This window comes from Hyaena hyaena, unplaced genomic scaffold (assembly GCF_003009895.1).
Source record: "Hyaena hyaena isolate Hyena2069 unplaced genomic scaffold, ASM300989v1 scaffold_277, whole genome shotgun sequence".
Lineage (NCBI taxonomy): Eukaryota > Metazoa > Chordata > Mammalia > Carnivora > Hyaenidae > Hyaena > Hyaena hyaena.
Window position 1 is genome coordinate 1,210,634 of NW_024080905.1, and position 20,351 is coordinate 1,230,984.

Consider the following 20,351-nt stretch of genomic DNA (forward strand, 5'->3'; position numbering starts at 1 on the left):
CCTATATGTGCAATCATATGGTATTTGTCCTTCTCTGCCTGACTTATTTCGCTCAGCATAACACCCTCGAGGTCCATCCATGTTGCTACACATGGCCAGATTTCATTCTTTCTCATTGCTATGTAGTATTCCATCATATTGATAAACCACATCTTCTTGATCCATTCATCTGTTGATGGGCACTTAGGCTCTTTCCATGTTTTGGCTATTGTTGAGAGTGCTGCTATGAATATTGGGGTCCATGTGCCCCTATGCATCAGCACTCCTGGATCCCTTGGGCAAATTCCTAGCAGTGCTATTGCTGGGTCATAGGGGAGTTCTATTGTTAACTTTTTGAGGAACCTCCACACTGTTTTCCAGAAGGGCTGCACCGTTTACATTCCCACCAACAGTGTAGGAGGGTGCCCGTTTCTCCACATGCTCGCTAGCATCTAGAGTCCTCTGATGTGCTCATTTTAGCCAATCTGACTGGCGTGAGGTGGTATCTCAGTGTGGTTTTGATTTGTATTTCCCTGATGAGGAGGGATGCTGAGCATCGTTTCATGTGTCTGTTAGCCATCTGGATGTCCTGTTTGGAGAAGTGTCTGTTCATATCTGCTGCCCATTTCTTCGCTGGGTTGTTTGTTTTTCAGGTGTGGAATTTGGTGAGTTCCTTATAGATTTTGGATATTAACCCTTTATCTGATATGTCATTTGCAACTATCTTTTCCCATTCTGTCAGTTGCCTATTAGTTTTATGGATTGTTTCCTTTGCAACCACAGCAATTTCTTACTTGACACATCCCCAAAAGCAAGGGAATCAAGAGCAAAAATGAACCATTGGGACCTCATCATGATAAAAAGCTTCTGCACGATAAAGGAAATAATCAATAAAACTAATAGGCAGCCGACAGAATGGGAAAAGATAGTTGCAAATGACATATCAGATACAGGACTAGTATCTAATATCTATAAGGAACTCACCAAACTCCACACCTGAAAAACGAATAATCCAGTGAAGAAATGGGCAGAAGACATAAACAGACACTTCTCCAAAGAGGACATCCAGATGGCCAACAGACACATGAAACGATGCTCAGCATCCCTCATCATCAGGGAAATACAAATCAAAACCATACTAAGATACCACCTCACACTGGTCAGAGTGGCTAAAATGAACACATCTGGAGACTCTAGATGCTGGCGAGGATGTGGAGAAACGGGCACCCTCCTACACTGTTGGTGGGAATGTAAACTGGTGCAGCCCCTCTGGAAAACAGTGTGGAGGTTCCTCAAAAAATTAACACTAGAACTCCCCTATGACCCAGCAATAGCACTGCTAGGAATTTGCCCAAGGGATACAGGAGTGCTGATGCATAGGGGCACAATGTTCATAGCACCACTTTCAACGATAGCCAAATCATGGAAAGAGCCTAGATGTCCATCAGCTGATGAATGGATCAAGAAGATGTGGTTTATCTATACAATGGAATACTACATAGCAATGAGAAAGAATGAAATCTGGCCATGTGTAGCAACATGGATGGAACTCGAGGGTGTCATGCTAAGTGAAATAAGTCAGGCAGAGAAGGACAGATACCATATGTTTGCACGTATAGGTAGATTAGGAGGAACTTAATGGAGGACCGAGGGGGAGGAGAAGGGGGAAAGTAGTTGGGGAGAGGGAGGGAGGCAAACCATGAGAGACTCTTGAATACTGAGAACAAACTGAGGGCTGATAGGGGTCGGGGAGAGGGGAAAGGGGGTAATGGGCATGGAGGAGGGCATTTATTGGGATGAGCACTGGGTGTTATAAAGTATAAAATAAACTATATTTTATAAACTTGACAATAAAGTATAAAAGAAAAAATAAAATGGAAAAGATGAAAATAAAATAAAATTTTGTGTCATGCAACTTTACTCAATTTGCTTATAACTTCTAACAGTTTTTTGATGGAGTTTTTAATATTTTCTGTATATAATTTGTCATATGCAAATAGTGACAGTTTTACTTCTTTCCTTCTAATTGAATGTATTTTATTTCTTTTTCTTACTTAAAGAAAACCACTGCTTGCATTCCCGGAATAAATCCCAATTGGTCGTGGTGTGTGATCCTTTCAGTATATTGTTCAATTCAGTTTACTAATATGTTTCTGTTGAGGAATTTACATCTGTGTTCATCAGGGATATCTGGCCATAATTTTCTTTTTCTTTTCTTTTTCTTATGTTCTTGCCTGGTTTTGGTATCAGGTTAATGCTGGCCTTGTGAAATGAGTTTGGGAAAGCAACCTACTTTCTGTTTTTTTGGAAGAGTTTGAGAAGAATTATACTAATTTTTTTTTTTTGAATGCTTGGTGGATTCACCAAAGAAACCATATGGTCTAGGACTTCGGTTTGTGGGGAAGTTTTTGATTCACTCATTCATTCTCCTTACTCTTAATTGGTCTAATAACTTTTTCTGTTTCTTCATGATTAAGTCTTGGTGAGTTTTATGTTTCTGGGAAACTTAAGCACTTTTTCTAGGGTTTCCAACTTGTTGGTGTGTAATAGTTAATAATAGTGTCTTATGATCTTTTGTATTACCTGGTATCAGTTGTCACATCTTTAATTTCTTTTTTTTAAGTTTATTTATTTATTTTGAGAGATAGAGCAAGCGAGCGAGCATGTACACAGCAGGGGAGGGAAAGAGAGAGAGGGAGAGAATCCCAAGCAGGCTGCGTGCTGTCAGCGTGCAGCTCTATGTGGGTGGGGCTCAATCTCACACACCATGAGATCATGACCTGGGATGAAATCAGGAATTGGATGACTCACTAAGCCACCTAGGTGCCCTTACCTCTCTTTAATTTCTTTTTTTAAAAATTTTTAAAAAATGTTTTTTACTTATTTTTGAGAGAGAAAGAGAGACAGGATGAGCAGGGGAGGGTCAGAGAGAGAGGGAGACCCAGAATCTGAAGCAGGCTCCAGGCTCTGAGCTAGCTGTCAGCGCAGAGCCTGACGCAGGGCTCAAACCCAGAAACTGTGCGATCATGACCTGAGCCGAAGTCAGACACTCAACTGATTGAGCCACCCAGGCACCCCTAATTTCTGATTTTATATATTTGAGTCTCTTTTTTCTTGGTAATTCTAGCTGAATGTGTGTCAATTTTGTTAACTTTTCAAAGAATCAACTCAGTTTAATTGATTTTTTTTGTTGTCCTTTTATATTTTTAATATCTATTTTATATATTTTTGCTCTGATCTTTGTTATTTCCTTTCTTCTATTGACTTTAGGCCTAGTTTTTAAATTTTTTTCTAGTTTCTTGAGGTATAAAGTTAGGTTGTTTATTTGAGACTTTTCTTCTTAATGTATGCATTATCGCTTTGAATTTCCTTCTTAGAATTGCTTTTGCTTTGCCCCATAAGGTTTGGTATATTCCATTTCCATTTTCATTTGTATCAAGATCTTTTTCATATCTATTTGATTTCTTCTTTGACCCATTTGGCTGTTCAGTAGCATACTGTTTAATCTTCACATATTTGTGAATTTTTCAGTTCTCTTCATGCAATTAATATTAAATTTTATACCATTGTGGTCAAAATAGATGTTTGATATGATCATTTCTCCTAAATGTATTAAGACTTGTTCTTTGTCCTAACATTAAATTTTGGAAAATGTTCTGTAGGTACTTGAGAAGAATGTATATTCTTCTGCTTTAGGATGGAATGTTCTGTAGGTGTCTGTTAGGACCATCTGGTCTAATGTGTTATTCAGTGCTGATGTTTCCTTAATGATGTTCTATCTGATTGATCTGTTCATTGATATAAGAATGTTATTAAAGTCCCATATTGTTACTGTTTTGCTGTTTATTTCTCCCTTTAGGTGTGTTAATATTTGCTTTATATATTTAGGTGCCTCTGTGTTGGCTATATAAATATTTGGAAATGTTTTATCTTCTTTAGGATTCACCTCTTTCTCATTTTGTGATGCTTTATTTGGCTTTTATTACAGTCTTTGTTTTAAAGTCCACTTTGTCTGATGTCAGTTCTTTGGTTTACATTTACATGGAATATCTTTTTCAATCCTTTCACTTTCAGACTGTGTGATTACTTACATCTAAAGTGAGTCTCTTATAGGCAGCATATAGGTAGGTCTTGTTTCTTTATCCATTTAGTCCCTCCATGTCTTTTAATTTGAGAATTTAGTTGATTTACATTTAAAGTATTAATTTGCAGGTGTGTAATTATTGCCATTTTGTTCACTGTTTTCTGGTTGGTTTTATAGTTTCTCTCTGGTTCTTTCTTCTCTTGCTGTCTCCCCTTGTGGTTTGTTAACTTTCTTTGGTGGTATGCTTATATTCCTTTCTCTTCATCTTTTGTGTATTTACTCTTGGTTTTGCTTTTTGGTTACCATGAGGCTTAACATATAAAAACTTACATATTAATAGTTTTATTTTAAGTTGATAACAGCTCAAGTTTTATCCCACTGTAAAGCTCAATATCATTACTCTCCCCCTCCATATTTTCTGTTTTTGATGTCACATTTTATATCCTTTTCTATTGTGTATCCTTTAATTATTGTAATCATAGTGATTTTTACTTCTGTCTTTTAGCCTTCATATTAGTTTAATAAGTGATTAATCTACTACCTTTACTATGTATTGACCTTCCCAGTGTATGATATATTCTTCCTTATTTGTTTTTACTGGTTAATACTCCTTTCTTTTCAATGCTTTGCTCCTTTAACTTTTCTTTTAAGGCTGGTGTAATGGTGATGAACTCCTTTAACTTTTGTTTTTCTGTAGAATGCTCTCTTTTTCAAGTCTGAATGATAACTTTGCTGGGTAGAGCATTCTTGGTTGGAAGTTCTTTTTCTTTCAGCACTTTGGATGTGTGAAGCCACTTTCTTCTGGCCTGTCAAGTTTCTGCTGAAAAATCTTCTTACAGTCATATGTCAGTTCCCATATAAAAAGTTTGTTTTCCCAACAAAAGTTTGTTCTTGTCTGGCTTTTAATATTTTCTTTCTTGTCTTTAACTTTGACATTTTAATTATACTATGTCTTGATTTGGGTTTCTCTGAGTTCCTCTTAGTTGGAAATCTCCAAGCATCTTGGATCAGTGTGTCTGTTTCATTCCCCTGGTTAGGGAAGTTTTCAGCCATTCGTTTTTCACATAAGATTTGTGCCCCTTTCTCTCTTCTCCTTTGTGAAGCTGAATGAAATGAATGGTAGTCCATTTGATGTTTTTCACCGGTCTCTTACACTGTCTTTACTTTCTTTATGTTCTTTATTCTTTTGCTGCTCTTATGGGATGAGTTCCACTGCCCTTGTCTTTGAGTTGAGTGATCCTTTCTTCCACTTCATTTAGTCTGTTGTGGAACCTCTCCAGTACGTTTTTCAGTGCGGCTATTATATTCTACAGCTCTGTGACTTCTCTAGTACTTTCTTGTATTTTCTTTATTTTTTGAAGTTCTTGCTGTGTTTAGCCATTCATCTCTGCCCCCCTTCCCATTCTGTGGGCATCTTTAGGACTGTTGCTTTCAAGTCTTTGTCAGGTAAATTACTTATCTCCATTTCATTCAGGGTTTTTCCTGAGGCTTTGTTGCTTTTTCATGTGGAACACATTCCTCTGTTTCTCAGTTTTACTTAGCTCTCTGTGTTGGTTTCTGTAGTAGTAGATGAAACAATGACCTTGCCTAGTCTTAAAGAAGTAGTCTTGTATAGGATATGACTTGTGACTCAACCCTGCCCCAGCTCTTAGTTGTATCTGAAACCTTTGTGCTTGTCCAAGCAGACTATTATATTTTTAATCGTTTCCAGTAGTTAAGTATGTACCAGTACTTGTCAGAGTCCCAGAGGGGAAGATCTCGGCACCTAGGGTCTCACTGGCAGACAGACAGTCAGACATCAGCTTTTTTTTTTTTTTTTAATGTTTTATTTATTTCTAGGAGAGAGAGAGAGAGACAGCATGAGCAGGGGAGGGTCAGAGAGAGAGGGAGTCACAGACTGAAACAGGCTCCAGGCTCTGAGCTGGCAGTCAGCACAGAGCCCGACGCGGGGCTCGAACCCACGAACCGCGAGATTGTGACCTAAGCGGAAGTCGGACGCTTAAACGACTAAGCCACCCAGGCGCCCCACAGACATCAGCTTTTTAAAGTATTGCAATACATACAGTCCTATGGGATTGTAAGCCTACACCCTGCCAGCCACCAGACTCAGGCAAAATGGAGGTGATGGCAATAGCGAAAATCAAAGCCCCCGCTGAATGTAAACCTCTTTTCTGGGTGATAATTGGCAAGCCAGAGCAAGGTAGAGAGAGACTGCCAAGATGACGTTCATGGCCTGCATTCTTTGAAAGCAGCTCTGTAGGCCATAAATGTGTGCCAGACCTAAAGCCTGCTCCTCAGACCATAGCTCCAGGATGAGCAAAGAAGCCTCTGTCACAGAAAGGAGGGCAGTAGCCTCCCAAGAACTATCTGACTGATGGCTACAGTCCCATGGGACCCAGAAAGGCAAGCCCCTCCAGTCACCAGATCCAGGTGACCAGGAAGTGTCACCTGGGTGACAGCCACAAATACTGGAGCACCAGACATAATAAATAACCAGGGTACCGAACATGGAAAGCCACTCTCCTGAAGACGTTGGCACTCTGGAGCACAGCAAAGCGTGAGTGTAAGGACAGCACGTGCCCTCAGGGACTCTGGAATGAATTATAGCCCAGCCCCCAGTTGTACGTTCAGTTAGAGGCCTGCCTCTCAGGCCATCGTCGTGATGATTAGCCAGTAGGCCTTCTTCACTACGCACCAGGTTCTGGGCCTGTTGCCTCTTGCTGTATCTTGATGGTCATCATTTAGGAATTCTTTCTCTGTTGGTTATAGTCCTGTGGGATCCCTGAGTGGCCCTCCTGGCCGCCAGAGCCAGGTCATTTCCCCTAACAGCAGTCACAAAATGTGGGGTTCTGGACGAGGAAGGGTATGAGCTCCTTTCTGGCTGACATTGATGACGTTGATGACTGTAGTCCCACGGAACGGGGATCACAAGCTCCCCTGGCCTCTTGAGCCAGGGCATCGGATGTGTGAAAGCTGCTTCTGGAATATTCTGGTGTTCTGCAGACAGCAAAGGGAGCATGACGATGGCATCTGCCAGTCTCCATCCTTGGAGAATGGTCCTTCAGGGTCCTAGATATGTGTGTTAAAGTAGATACCTGCCCCCAGAGCCCACTGCTTTTGTAGAAGTTGGTGAGGCTCCTTCAGTTGAAGTCCGGGGTCATGTAGCTGGGCCGTGGGGTGGCAGGTGAGCCTAAGCACACAAGCACTTTTTAGCAGTTTCTCAGTTTCGGCTTCAGTTTTGTGGGTCTTGAGACATGAGCCCCACTGTTTTCCAAAGGTAGATGTTTTGGGGGCTCATCTTTCAAGTGAATGTCTTGAAAATTGAAATGCATGCTGTGAGATTCAAACCCTTCGCTCCTCAGGGAGAGGCTCTGGGTTTTGAGTTTCCTCCTAGTTGAGGGTCACAGCCCTGGAGGTGGGGTTTATGGTAACGTTGCGTCTCAGCCTTTCCTACCTACTTTGATGTGGTTTCCCTCTCCTGGGCTCAGTGTGTACTTGTTACATAGCCTGTCTGTGGGTGGAGGTGAGTTCAGGATCTTTCCACATCATCATCTTGAACCAGAATTCTCCTGTGTTTTAACTCCACCTTCAAAGCTAGCAATGTTGCATCTCTGTGAACATTTTTCTGTGGTTACTCATGTATCTCCCTCTGATTCTGACCTCTCTTTCTTCTTCAGAGAGCCTTTGTAGTTTGAGTCTTTCAACAAGTATGTCCATTGTATCTAAGTTGTCAAATTTTTTGGCATAAAGTTGTTACTGTGCTTTTATTTCTGTAGGACAGTTCATCCTGCAGCCTCTGTCATTGGTATTGGTGATTTGTATCTTTGTTTTTTTACCTGAGCAACGTGACAATACGTTTACCAATTTTATCCTTAAAACGAAACGGCTTTTGATTTCATTCTTTCTCTTTTATCAATTCCTGCTCTTACTCTATTTTTTTCATAGAGGTATTTCTACCTCTATTTATGTCATGGAGGAAACTACTCTGCCTGATATGAATATACCCACTCCAGCTTTGTTTAAATTAGTACCACTGTGTTGTATTTTTTCTTGCCTTCTTACTTTTAATTTGTTTACTTACATGAAATGCTTGTTTTGTAAATAATAAGTGATTGGTTCCTGCATTTTTCTTTCTTATTTTTTTCATATTTTGTTTTTTATATTTTTTGAAAATTTTACTTAAATCCAAGTTAGTTAACATGTAGTGTAATAATGGTTTCAGAAATAGAGTTTAGTGATTCATCATTACATATAACACCCAGTGCTCATCCCAGCAAGTGCCCTTCTTAATGCTCATCACATATTTAGCCCATTCCCCTACTTGCCTCCCCTCCAGCAACCCTCAGTTTGTTCTCTGTATTTAAGGGTCTCTTACGGTTTGCCTCCCTCTTTGTTTTTACCTTGTTTTTCATTCCCTTCCCCTATGTTCACCTGTTTTGTTTCTTAAATTCCACATATGAGTGAGATCATATGGTACTTGTCTTTCTCTGACTTATTTCACTTAGCATAATACTCTCTAGTTCTATCCACATTGTTGCAAATGGCAAGATTTCATTCTTTTTGATTGCTGAGTAATATTCCGTTGTGTGTGTGTGTGTGTGTGTGTGTGTGTGTGTGTGTGTATTTACCCATTCATCAGTCGATGGACATTTGGGCTCTTTCCATAACTTGGCTCTTGTTGATAGGGGTGCTTTAAATATTGGGGTGTATGTGCCCCTTCAAATCAGCATTTTTGTATCCTTTGAATAAATAGTACAATTGCTGGGTCGTAGGGTAGCTCTATTTTTAATTTTTTGAGGAATCTCCACACTGTTCTCCAGAGTGGCTGTATCACTTTGCATTCCCACCAGCAGTGCAAAAGTGTTCCCCTTTCTTCACATCCTTGCCAACGTCTGTTGTTTCCTGAGTTGTTAATTTTGGCTATTCTGACAGGTGTGAGGTGGTATCTCATTGTGGTTTTGATTTGTATTTCCCTGATGACAAGTGATATTGAGCATATTTTTATGTGTCTCTTGGCCATCTGGATGTCTTCTTTGAAAAAGTGTCTATTTGTCATTTGCCCATTTTTTTCACTGGATTATTTGGTTTTGGGGTGTTGAGTTTGATAATTTCTTTATAGATGTTGGATACTAACCCTTTATCTGATATGTCATCTGCAAATATCTTCTTCCATTCCATAGGCTGCCTTTTAGTTTTGTTGATTCTTTTGATTGTTTCCTTTGCTGTGCAGAAGCTTTTACCTTGATAAGGTTCCCAATAGTTTATTTTTGCTTTTGTTTCCCTCGCCTCCAGAGACATGTCAAGTAAGAAGTTTTTGTGGCTGAGGTCAAAGAGGTCGTTGCCTGTTTTCTCCTCTAAGATTTTGATGGCTTCCTGCATTAGGTTTATGTCTTTCATCCATTTTGAGTTTAATTTTGTGTACACTGTAAGAAAGTGGTGCAGGTTTGTTCTTCTGCATGTCACTGTCCAGTTTTTCCAACACCATTTGCTGAAGAGACTGTCTTTTCTCCACTGGATATTCTTTCCTGCTTTGTTGAAGATCAGTTGGCCGTACATTTGTGGGTCCATTTCTGGGTTCTGTATTCCATTCCACTGATCCCTGTGTCTGTGTTTGTGCTAGTATCAAACTGTCTTGATGATTACAGCTTTGTAATACAGCTTGAAGTCAAGAATTGTGATGTCTCTAGCCTTGGTTTTCTTTCTTAACGTGGCTTTGTCAATTTGGGGTCTTTTCTGGTTCCATACAAATTTTAGAATTATTTATTCTAGCTCTGTGAAGAATGATGGTATTTTTTTGATAGGGATAGCATTGAATGTGTAGATTGCTTTGTATACTCTCCGACATTGTAACAATATTGTTCTTTCTATCCATGAGCCTGGAATGTTTTTCCATTTCTTTGTGTCTTCTTCAATTTCTTTCATAAGCTTTTTATGTTTTCAGGGTACACATCTTTCACCTCTTTGATTAGGTTTATTCCTGTTTTATGGTTGTCAGTGCAGTTGTCAATGAATTTGATTCCTTGATTACTCTTTCTGCTATTTGAATCAGTATATATAAATGCTACTGGTTTCTGTATGTTGATTTTATAGTGATGTTGTTGAATTCATGTATCAGTTCTAGGAGTTTTTGGTGGAATCTTCCAGGTTTTCTACCTAGAGTATCATGTCATCTGTGAAGAGTGATCATTTGACTCCTTCCATGCCAATTTGGATGCCTTATATTTGTTTTTGTTGTCTGATTGCTGAGGCTAGGACTTCCAATACTGTGTTGAACACCAGTGGTGACAGAGGACATCCCTGTCATGCTCCTGACCTTAGCTCTGTTTTCCCCCATTGAGGATGGTATTAGCTGTGGGTCTGTAGCTTACCGTATTGTACGTAGTTTATAATACATGCACATTAACATGTAAAATATGTGTTAATTGGCTCTTTATGTTATTCCTGGTCAACAGCAGACTATTGGTGATTAAATTTTTACAGAGTCAAAAGTCATACGTGGATTTTCAACTGCACGCGTGTTGTTTAAAGGGCAGCTGTGCACATCTTTTTCTTACCACAATCTGCCTTCAAGTGATTTATGTCTTCCCCCTTTCTGGCCTCTCGTCAGGCATTGATTTCTTCATATGTTATGAACTCTTCAATAAATTATTATATTTACTTTAAACAGTCAATTACTTATTAAAGAGACCTAGGAAAATAAGAGTCTTTTGTATATATTTACATATTTCCCATTGCTAGTGTTCTTTGTTCCTTTGTATCAATACAGATTCACTCTGGTTTCCTTTGGCTTCTGCCTGAAGGACCCTAGCATTCCTTGCTATTCCTTGCTAGGACCCTGCAGGCTTGCTAGTATGAATTACTTCAGCCTTGGAATGTCTGAGAAAGGCCCTATTTTTGCCCTCTTTTTTGAAAGATTTGCTGACTATAGAATTCTAGGTTGAGAGTCGCTCCAACCTGTCATGTTCTTCAGTTAATGACATTGTTCCATGCCTTCTGATTTGCCTTATTTCTGACAAGTCTGTTGTAATCTTATTTTGCTTCTATATATGTGTTTCTTTCCTCTAACTACTTTTCTGATATTTTCCTTATCACTCGTTTAAAGAAATTTTCTAATTGTGTGTCTTGAGTCTTATTTATTTATTTATTTATTTATTTTTTACATTTCTTGTGCTTTCAATTTCCTGAGCTTCTTGGATCTGTGAATTTATAGTTCTCGTTTGGAAAATTTGCCATCATAATTTTTTCTAAAAGTTATTGGTCTTTTCTCTCTTTTTAAAAAATTTTTAAAACATTTTTATTTATTTTTGAGAAACAGAGAGAGACAAAGTGTGAGCAGAGGAGGGGAAGAGAGAGAGGGAGACACAACATCTGAAGCAGGCTTCAGGCTCTGAGCTGTCAGCACAGAGCCTGATGCAGGGCTCGAGCTCACGAACCATGAGATCATGACCTGAGCCAAAGTCAGACAACCAACCGCTTGAGTCACCCAGGCGTCCCTTTTCTCTCTAAGATCATAATTTCCCATATATTAGGCCAAATCAAGGTTGTGTCACAGCTGAATGATTCTTTATAACTTTTTCATTCAATCTTTTATTTCCTATTATATTTGATTTTCAATAGTTTATGGCTCTGTCTCTTCAAGTTCCCTAATCTTACTATCTCTGCCATGTATCATGGGAAATTTAATTGTTTTCATCTAATAAATGGTATTTAAATACAATTTTAAATTCTAACACATTTAGAAGAGAGGGCAAGATGGCGGAGAAGTAAGGAGCTCCATACTTGCACTCGCGCCCATACATCACACAGAAAAGATCTGAAGCCATTGGAAACCTTACAAAACCTGAGAGATTGGGAGAAAAAGGATGCAGAATCCACTGAGAGAGACTTCTAACGGCTACCTCAAGAAACAAGCTAGAGTACACAAGGTGGAGAGTCCCAAATATCACTACGAATAGGAAAGTAAAATAACCAAGGTCCCAACAAGAGAGACCAAGGGATACCATTCAAAAAACACTCTCTGAAAGGATAGGCCCTGGAAAGTCAAAGAGTCTTCTTGGATATAGCAGCGCTCATAAATTCTAACACATTTAGTTTTTATGATAGAATTGTAATTTCATACTTCTATACTTTTTACGTTACGTTTTACCTTGGTGACTTAAAATACACTTGTGATTCTCATTGATTTAATTAAAAGATACCTGTATTTGGCTCTACTCTTTTTGTTTTCTCTTTCATGGATCTTTGTGAGACTCCAGTTCTTTTGTGACTTTGCCTGATGGACCCTGATACTCATGGTGCTCTGATCATTGGCCTGTTTTGAATATGATCAAATGACTAAAACCCATGTGTTGGCAGTAGACAAAACCCTCCAGACAGGAGTGAATAGTTAGAGTCTCATGTCTCAGTCTCATGGTTGAAGAGCCAGAAATTGACAGAGCCTTGGGTAGACTACTGAATGTGTACCTCTTTCCTCTTTTCTTTCTTCCTCCCCACCCCTCCTTTCTTCTTTCTTTGTTTTTCTCTTTTCTTCTCTTTCTCTTTCTTTCTTCCTTCCTTCCTTCCTTCCTTCCTTCCTTCCCTTCCTTCCCTTCCTTCCCTTCCTTCCCTTCCTTCCCTTCCTTCCCTTCCTTCCCTTCCTTCCCTTCCTTCCCTTTCTTCCTTCAGCTTAACACTGTCCTGTAGAAACTCTGGGTATCTTCCACCATGTGGCGATAGGTAATATTCACTCCCACTGGGAAGTGTCACATTTAGACAAAGCTTTGGGGCTAGAGTATATAGATCTCTCAAGCTCCTTGGTATACTAGGAACCATCGTAGGACCTGTGGGATTGAGATAAATCTGTTAAGGTTGAAAGTGTCTTTGCAACTAAAACTATTTTTAACTTCTGTGGTAGCTTTTTGCTTTGCCTCCTCCTTTATTATAAAACAGTCTTTCAAGATTTTCAGATTTTCTTAGTTGGGCCAATGGCAACCAAGGGAAAATAGTTTTGATTTATTGTGGCAGCACCAGTCAAGAGAGAGATACGTGAAAGGTAGGTAAAGTTCAAGGGGAGAGGAGTTGCCAGATGGTTGATGACCTTCCCCACTGATAACAAACACCTGTTTGAGAACTAAGCTTTAGGGAGTCTCCTTTTCTGGATGGGGTGGGGAGTGATTTCTGACATGACTCTTCACAGCCCTGTCCCTTCTCCACCCACCTACCACCCACACTCTGCATCCTACTGCAGAGCCTTGATCTCAAGTAGCAGGCACCTAATGACTAAGATATTTATTGAAAGAAAATTTAAGGGTTTTTTTCACTCAAAGGGGTACTTGCATTTTGAATGATAACCCTTAAAGACTAAAGGCTATTCTATGATTTAAGGAATTAATACTTAATAATGGAATTTTGGGTAGAGGGAGATTCACTGGGGTCTGGGATCCTGCAAAACTGTACCACTGAGCCTATAGGTCTTTTATGCTGATATACATCTCTCTTAACTTAGTTTCATCTGTGTTTTTACTATTCAGAGTTAAAATTTAAGATGATTATTTTGGGGAAATTTTTTCTATATATCCCAAGGTATATCAGTCAACCTAGAGTATAAAAAAAATGACAGAGCATATATTTATGGTAAACATCTATAGGATGTATTTGTTAGTGAGTTACAGCAAGATGAAATGGCTATAAGATATGAGTGTGAGTTGGGGTGCAGTCATGATTTATTTGTAATACTAGACTTACATGCAAATTGCACATTCCTATGTCAACATAGTAATTCTTTCCAAATTTGTGTTCCTAGATTTTTGGAAATGGATACGATATTTAGTTATTTCTACATTAACTTATTTAGGAAAGGATTTAGAGAGCTGAGCTGGGTCGATTATAAAAGTATTCTTTAGGACACTTCATACATTTGTGTAGCAACATATGAGATGAGATCTTGGTTTTCTAATTCCACCAATTTGACTTTTAGGTATTTAGAGAGTGACTATCTTCAAACTATCAGAAGTATACAGAGCTGCCCGTGGAGACGACAAGAAGAACAATATGAGAACTTTAGGTAAAATCCTTCTTCATAAATATTATAAGATTAAAAAAAAATGTCTTGTGTATTTGCTTTGTATGGGAAATAACATGTTGTTATAACACCCCTTCTGCGGCACTTGGCTCTCCTCCCCCATCTCCCTGTTTAGAAATTTAATTCTGTTATTGGAGTTAATGAATTACAAAAATCCTAAGTTCAGAAAGAAACTTTTGTTGCGCTTTTTATGATATTTTAGAAAATGTGGCTTCTTTTTTACACCATTTGCATTGGTATTTATTTATTTCATACATATGATACATATAACGTCATATATACTATGATAGCATTAGCGCATGTTTGGAAAACATAGAGGGAAAGTGTCATCCAAGGTCCTACTGCTTCAGAACAAAAGCTCCTTTCTGTGCTTTTCCCTCTAGTTTCCTTATTGGCTCTTTCACACCAGCGCCATTCGGGAGTGTGAGTTGCTACAGTTCATAACCCAGGGAGGTGCTCCGGCTGCCGAGAGCAGGTTGTCAGTTGGTGATTATAAAGCTGTCCTGCCCTTGGCTAACTTGGAGCCTGCCTGGACAGAAATTGTGTCATGACGCCGTGCCGCAGGGGCATACGGATCCTTACATGGGACCCGGACTCCTGGGTGTACGGCCCAGCTGGACCGTTGTCTGTGTACTGGCCCGGCCTGCGGTGCTCTGCTCTTCTTTGCCCACATTCTGATTCTTGGCTGTGCATTCAACACATGGTTTGTTTGGTGCCAAGTTATTTTGTCATGTTCCAATCCAGAAATATGTTTTTATCTTTATTGGTTCATATTTTCAGAATTTAAGCCTTAAGTCTTTTGAAGACCTTCTTAAAGAGACTGTTTTCTCCAGAGATTTTCTTTTATTTAAAAGTTTGGGGTTTTTTTTAAGCATTTTAATGTTTATTTATTTTTGATATATATATATAGAGAGAGAGAGAGAGCAGGAGAAGGGCAGAGAAGAGAGGCTGAGCTGTCAGCACAGAGCCTGATGTGGGGCTCAAAATTAACGAACTGTGAGATCCTGACCTGAGCCGAAGTTGGATGCTTAACCGACTGAGCCACCCAGGTGCCCCTGCCTCATATAAGTATCGCTACTCCAGCTTTCTTTTGACTTCCCGTAGCATGATCTATATTTCTCCATCCCCTTACTTTTAATCTGAAGGTATCTTCCAGTCTAAAATGCGTTTCTTGTAGAGAGCAAATAGGTGGATTTTGTTTTTTTATCCATTCTGCTACTCTGTGTCTTTTGATTGGAGCATTCAGCCCATTTACATTCAGTGTTATTATTGAAATATGTGGGTTTAGAGTCATTGTGTTCTTTGTGGGATTCATACTTGTGGTGATGTCTCTGGTATCTTGTGTTCCTTGCAACACTTCCCTCAGAGAGTTCCCCTCAGGATTTCTTGTGTCTCCCTCTCTCTCTGTTCTGCCCCCACTCACTCTTTGTTTCTCTCTTAAAAATAAATAAACATTTTAAAAAATTAAAAAAAACAAATTAGACTTGAAAGACCCCTGTGACCAGGAAACTGGATAGAAAGTTACCCTGACAGTTGTAACTTAAATGATCACAGGGTCCATGAATGGCCAAAGAATCTGGTTTAGAGAGACTTTTCTAGCTGTGCAGAAGAGACAAAAAAGGAAGAGGGAGACATTGAAGTATTGAGCTATTAAAGATGAGCCCAAGATGATCAGCTGGTGAGACTAAGAAGTGACACCAGTCACCAAAGTCGGGGGTAGAAGAACCTCTCCTTCCAGCTGTGAAGTTGCTTTTGCTTGTACCTCCCACACATAATACAAGGCAAAAAAGTATACTAAACAAAGGGCACTGTGTGAGGGCTCTGGCGTGCTACCAAGGCACGGGGAATTTTCAGGAATAAAATGCAGAAGAAAAGGGAAGCCAAGGAAGGTGAGGCCTACATTTGAGGCCAGTTTTCCTCACAAGAAGCTTGCGGATCGCAAAAGTGAGAGCATGGCTGACCCACAGAGGAGCCGGGCTGAGCTTCCGGCCATCACCAGAAAAGGCCCATCTTCTGAAGGAGCAAAGCCCAGGTATGAGTCATTTCCACCCTCCATTGGATTTAGACCTTCCCTAAGTCCAGATGTCTGATAGAAGCAAAAGCAAGTCCTCTCTAGGAGAAGGGAGCCTCATTCTGAGCCTTACATGATCTGTGCAAATTGTCACACATCTGGCTCAATGAAAAAAGTAATTCTCTTTAAAGGGTTTTTTTTTTTCATTTTTTACCTTTTTTCTTTCTTTTTTTAATGATAAAAATCAAGAGTTTTCCCATCCAAAGTGCTTGAGAATCACTGCTATGAATGATGCCCCATAGAGGCTGTGGACAAGGATGCTGTGCAGACAGAATGGCCATTTCGCCCTTGGTACGACCTTTGTATAAAAGGCACACTGGTAACAGTGCCGATTCCCCATGGCCTGTCTGTCCCTCCAGGGCCAATGTATGTAAACATCTGGGACTCTAACACCGTTGGTTGTCATGGGAGAGAATCGTCCCAGTGACATTTATTTATTTACTTGAGTATTTATTATATTGTAATTTCCTTTTTATAGGCACATTTGTAAACTGAATTATGCACGCCCTCAACAGCAGTCTGTGCAATTAAGTAATAAGCGGCCCACTCTCCTACATTTTTGCTAACACAGCTGGCCCAATCTGGGGGGTTTCAAGCTTCCTGGTAAAATTGGTAGTGTAGAAACACCTCCTATTATTACAGATGGCCGGCGCTCCATTTTCTTTATGTGAGCGTTTTATAACGAATTGAAGAAAAGTGAAATGTGACCCTTAAAAAGGTGGTAATACAATGTTAACAGGAATTCTAAAAGATGCATTCAATTATGATGAATCTGAACAAAGGTATATATTCTAAATTCACCTCCAGCCTGATTGTTGAAACTCTCAACTGTTGACACCAAGGGGCTATTGGGAAATCATGGGACTTCTCTGGCTGCATAATCTAAAAATAAGATGGGTTTTAAGAGTTCTTTTTCTTTTTCTTTTTTGATGTTATTTTGTTTTATTCTTGAGAGAGAGAGAGAATGAGCCAGGGAGGGGCAGAAAGAGAAAAAGAGAGAATCTCAAACAGGCTCTGCACTGCCAGCATGGAGCTCAGTGCAGTGCTTGAAGTCACAAACCGTGAGATCATGACCTGAGCCAAAATCAGGAGTCGATGCTTAACCGACTGAGCCACCTAGGCGCGCCTAAGGGTTATTTTTCTTAAATAAATATGCTACTTGCTAGAAGAAGAGATGCATTTTGTTAAAAAATATCTGTTTAGAATCTACTATGTGAAAGCACAGTAGACCCCCTCAGCCTGGTTCAGTGCAGGGCACAAAGTAGGACCTCAATAAATATATTTCAAACAAATGGATGCATGAAAGAACACAAGGTTTCCTTACCAACCTCAAAGAAGCTGTAGTCAGTTTAGAAAGATAAAAAATAAAACTAGGAATACTTACGATTCAGCATCAGAATGAGTGATTTCTACAAATACTGTAATATATCAGTGTGGATATAATTTCGTGAAACATTTTGCGGAAAGAGGCAGGACTTGCGCGGTGACTTGGAGGATGCCTAGAAAGGGGAGGGGTCCTGAGGCCAGGAGTAAACATCAGTCAGTTTCAGGACCAGCTTCCCTGCAGCTGGTACTAGGGGTACTAAAGGGGTACTAGAGAGGGGCGCCCGGCTGGCTCAGTCGGTGAGGCATCCGACTTCAGCTCCGGTCATGATCTCACAGTTTGTGAGTCCGAGCTCCGCATCAGGCTTGCTGCTGTCAGCGCAGAGCCTGCTTTGGATCCTCTGTCCCCTCTCTCTCTGCCTCTCCCCACCTTCAAAAATAAATGAACAGTACAACAAATAAAATCTAAAGGGTATTTGAGATAGAGGGAAGACGTGCAGGTGAGTAGGGGTGAGCCCAGGGCACACAGAGCTCTGCTGATCTGAGGAGAGCCCACGGACTTCCTGTAGGCACCCCAGAACCTCGTGGAGATATTCCTAGCAAGGGTATCCCATGATAGGTTTATTATTTTAAGGAATGTGGCTGCTCAGAAAACTGTAATGTGAATCGGAGTCCCAGGAGCGAGTGAACAGACTGAAGAAAGCCAGACTGATGTCGGGGCTGGCCGTGGAAAGGTATTCTACTCTAGATGAGCATCTAGAACATCAGTGGTGGTTGTAAAACTATCAAGGAAGTGACACTCGGTGGCGGACTCTTTGGCAGCACGGTGTGCCTGATTTACCTCTGTATCCCCAGAGCCCATCACAAAGAGGGAACCCAGCAAACAGGTGCAGTAGACGTTACGGAAAAATTAGCAGGACTTGGTTGCTTACTGATTCCTGGGTTTCACATTGAAGAAGCCTAAGAGGATTGAAGACAAATGTGAAATGTTGAGACTGTTTGACTGGATTAATAGCAATGCTTGTGAAAAGCAGAAAGATTTCAGGGGGAAATCGCTTTTGAGAAGACGAAGCCGCGTTGAGCAGGCTGTGTTTGAGCAGACACTGAGGCGGCCATATGAAGAAGACATTTCTTTCGTATTAATGTTAAGGGAAATTGGACTCTCTTGAAGAGGAAAGGTGAGTGCAGGGTGAAGCTGGCGTATGTAAGAAATGTGGCCCTCTCTGGTGGGGAGTGACAGAATGTATTCAAAGTGTCGACAGGAAAAAAATCTGCAGCCAAGAATATTCTATCCAGCAAAGCTGTCATTCAGAACAGAAAGGGAGAGAAAGAGTTTCCTAGACAAAAGTTAAAGGAATTCATGACCACTAAACTAGTCCTACAAGAAATATTAAAGGGGACTCTTTGAGTGGGAAGGAAAGAGGGAAGTAGGAGGCATAAAAACAGTAAAAACAACTATATCTGTAAAAATCAGTCAAGGGACTCACAAAATAAAAGGATGTAAAGTATGAACACCCTATACCTGAAATGTGAGGAGAGAGGGGTAAAGGATGGCTTCAAACATAAGTGACCATCACCTTAATATAGACTACTGTGTACAGAAGATGCTACAGACAAACCAAACAATAACCCCAAATCAAAAATGAGTACTAAATATGCAAAAAATAAAGAGAAGGGAATACAAGTCTATCATTAAAGAAAGCCAGCCATAAAACAAGTAACAGAATGGCAATAAATACATACCTATCAATAATTACCTTGAATCAGGTGCCTGGGTGGCTCAGTCGGCTAAGCATCTGACTTTGGCTTAGATCATGATCTCACGGTTCATGGGTTCATGCCCCGCATCCAGCTCTGTGTTGACAGGTCAGAGCCTGGAGCCTGTCTTCAGATTCTGTATCTCCCTTTTTCTCTGACCTTCCCCTGCTCACACTGCCTCTCTCTCTCTCTGAAATAAATAAAACATTAAAACAAAAAAGTAAAAAAAAAAAAAAAATCATTACCATGAATGTAAATGCCCCAATCAAAAGGTGTAGAGTGACGAACAGACAGAAGAACCTTCTATGTGCTGCCTTACAAGAGACTCATTTCAGATTCATTTCAGACTTTGGGATTTTATTGCTTGTTTCATCTTCCCTGTAAGTGTCATTACCGTAAGCTTCCGTGTGACACTCCTGCAGAGTTATCCCTCCCTGTCGTCTGGACATTCCCAGTTTCAGTGATGCATTGGTGTTTCTGTGAGATCCCACTTGACCCTAAAGAGGGATTTAATAAGCAAGAGTTGAAGATGTCCTACCTTGTCCTACCTTCTGTTTTTGCTCTTGGCTCTCATTTTATTTGTCTAGAGCTGCACAAAGTTGAGAATGTGGAGCTGTCTGCCTTCAATTTTTGAGAGATGGAGACAGAGCACGAGCAGGGGAGGAGCAGAGAGAGAGGGAGGCACAGAATCTGAAGCAGACATGAGGCTCTAAGCTGTCAGCACAGAACCAGATGCGGGGCTTGAACTCATGAAACCACAGGATCGTGACCTGAGCCGAAGTCAGATGCTTAACCGACTGAGCCACCCAGGCACCTCTGCCTTCTGCTTTTAAAATCAATTGATTCTCCTGTTACCATTCCGCCCCCATCCCCACCCCAAAGCATGAGCCGATAACATGTATAATAGATTTGCAGAAAATCAAACGTGGGTTTCAGTTTGAGGAAATACTGCTCTTTGCATTCTCTCCCTTGTGTTTTTAGAAACTGATGGGTAATCATTTGCTTCAGCAGGATACTTAGATATTTGAGAATCCTACCAAGGTGCTCAAATTTAAATTAAACATGGTATGAAGTGC

General features: G+C 40.2%; 1 protein-coding gene across 1 annotated transcript in view; it reads left to right on the forward strand.

Moving 5' to 3' along the window:
• ST8SIA6 (ST8 alpha-N-acetyl-neuraminide alpha-2,8-sialyltransferase 6) overlaps positions 1-20,351 on the forward strand; it is a 148,274-nt gene that overhangs the window by 93,275 nt on the left and 34,648 nt on the right. Inside the window, exon 4 of the mRNA XM_039245887.1 lies at positions 14,019-14,105. Coding sequence (XP_039101818.1) covers positions 14,019-14,105 — 87 coding nt within the window. The remainder of the gene's footprint in view (positions 1-14,018; positions 14,106-20,351) is intronic.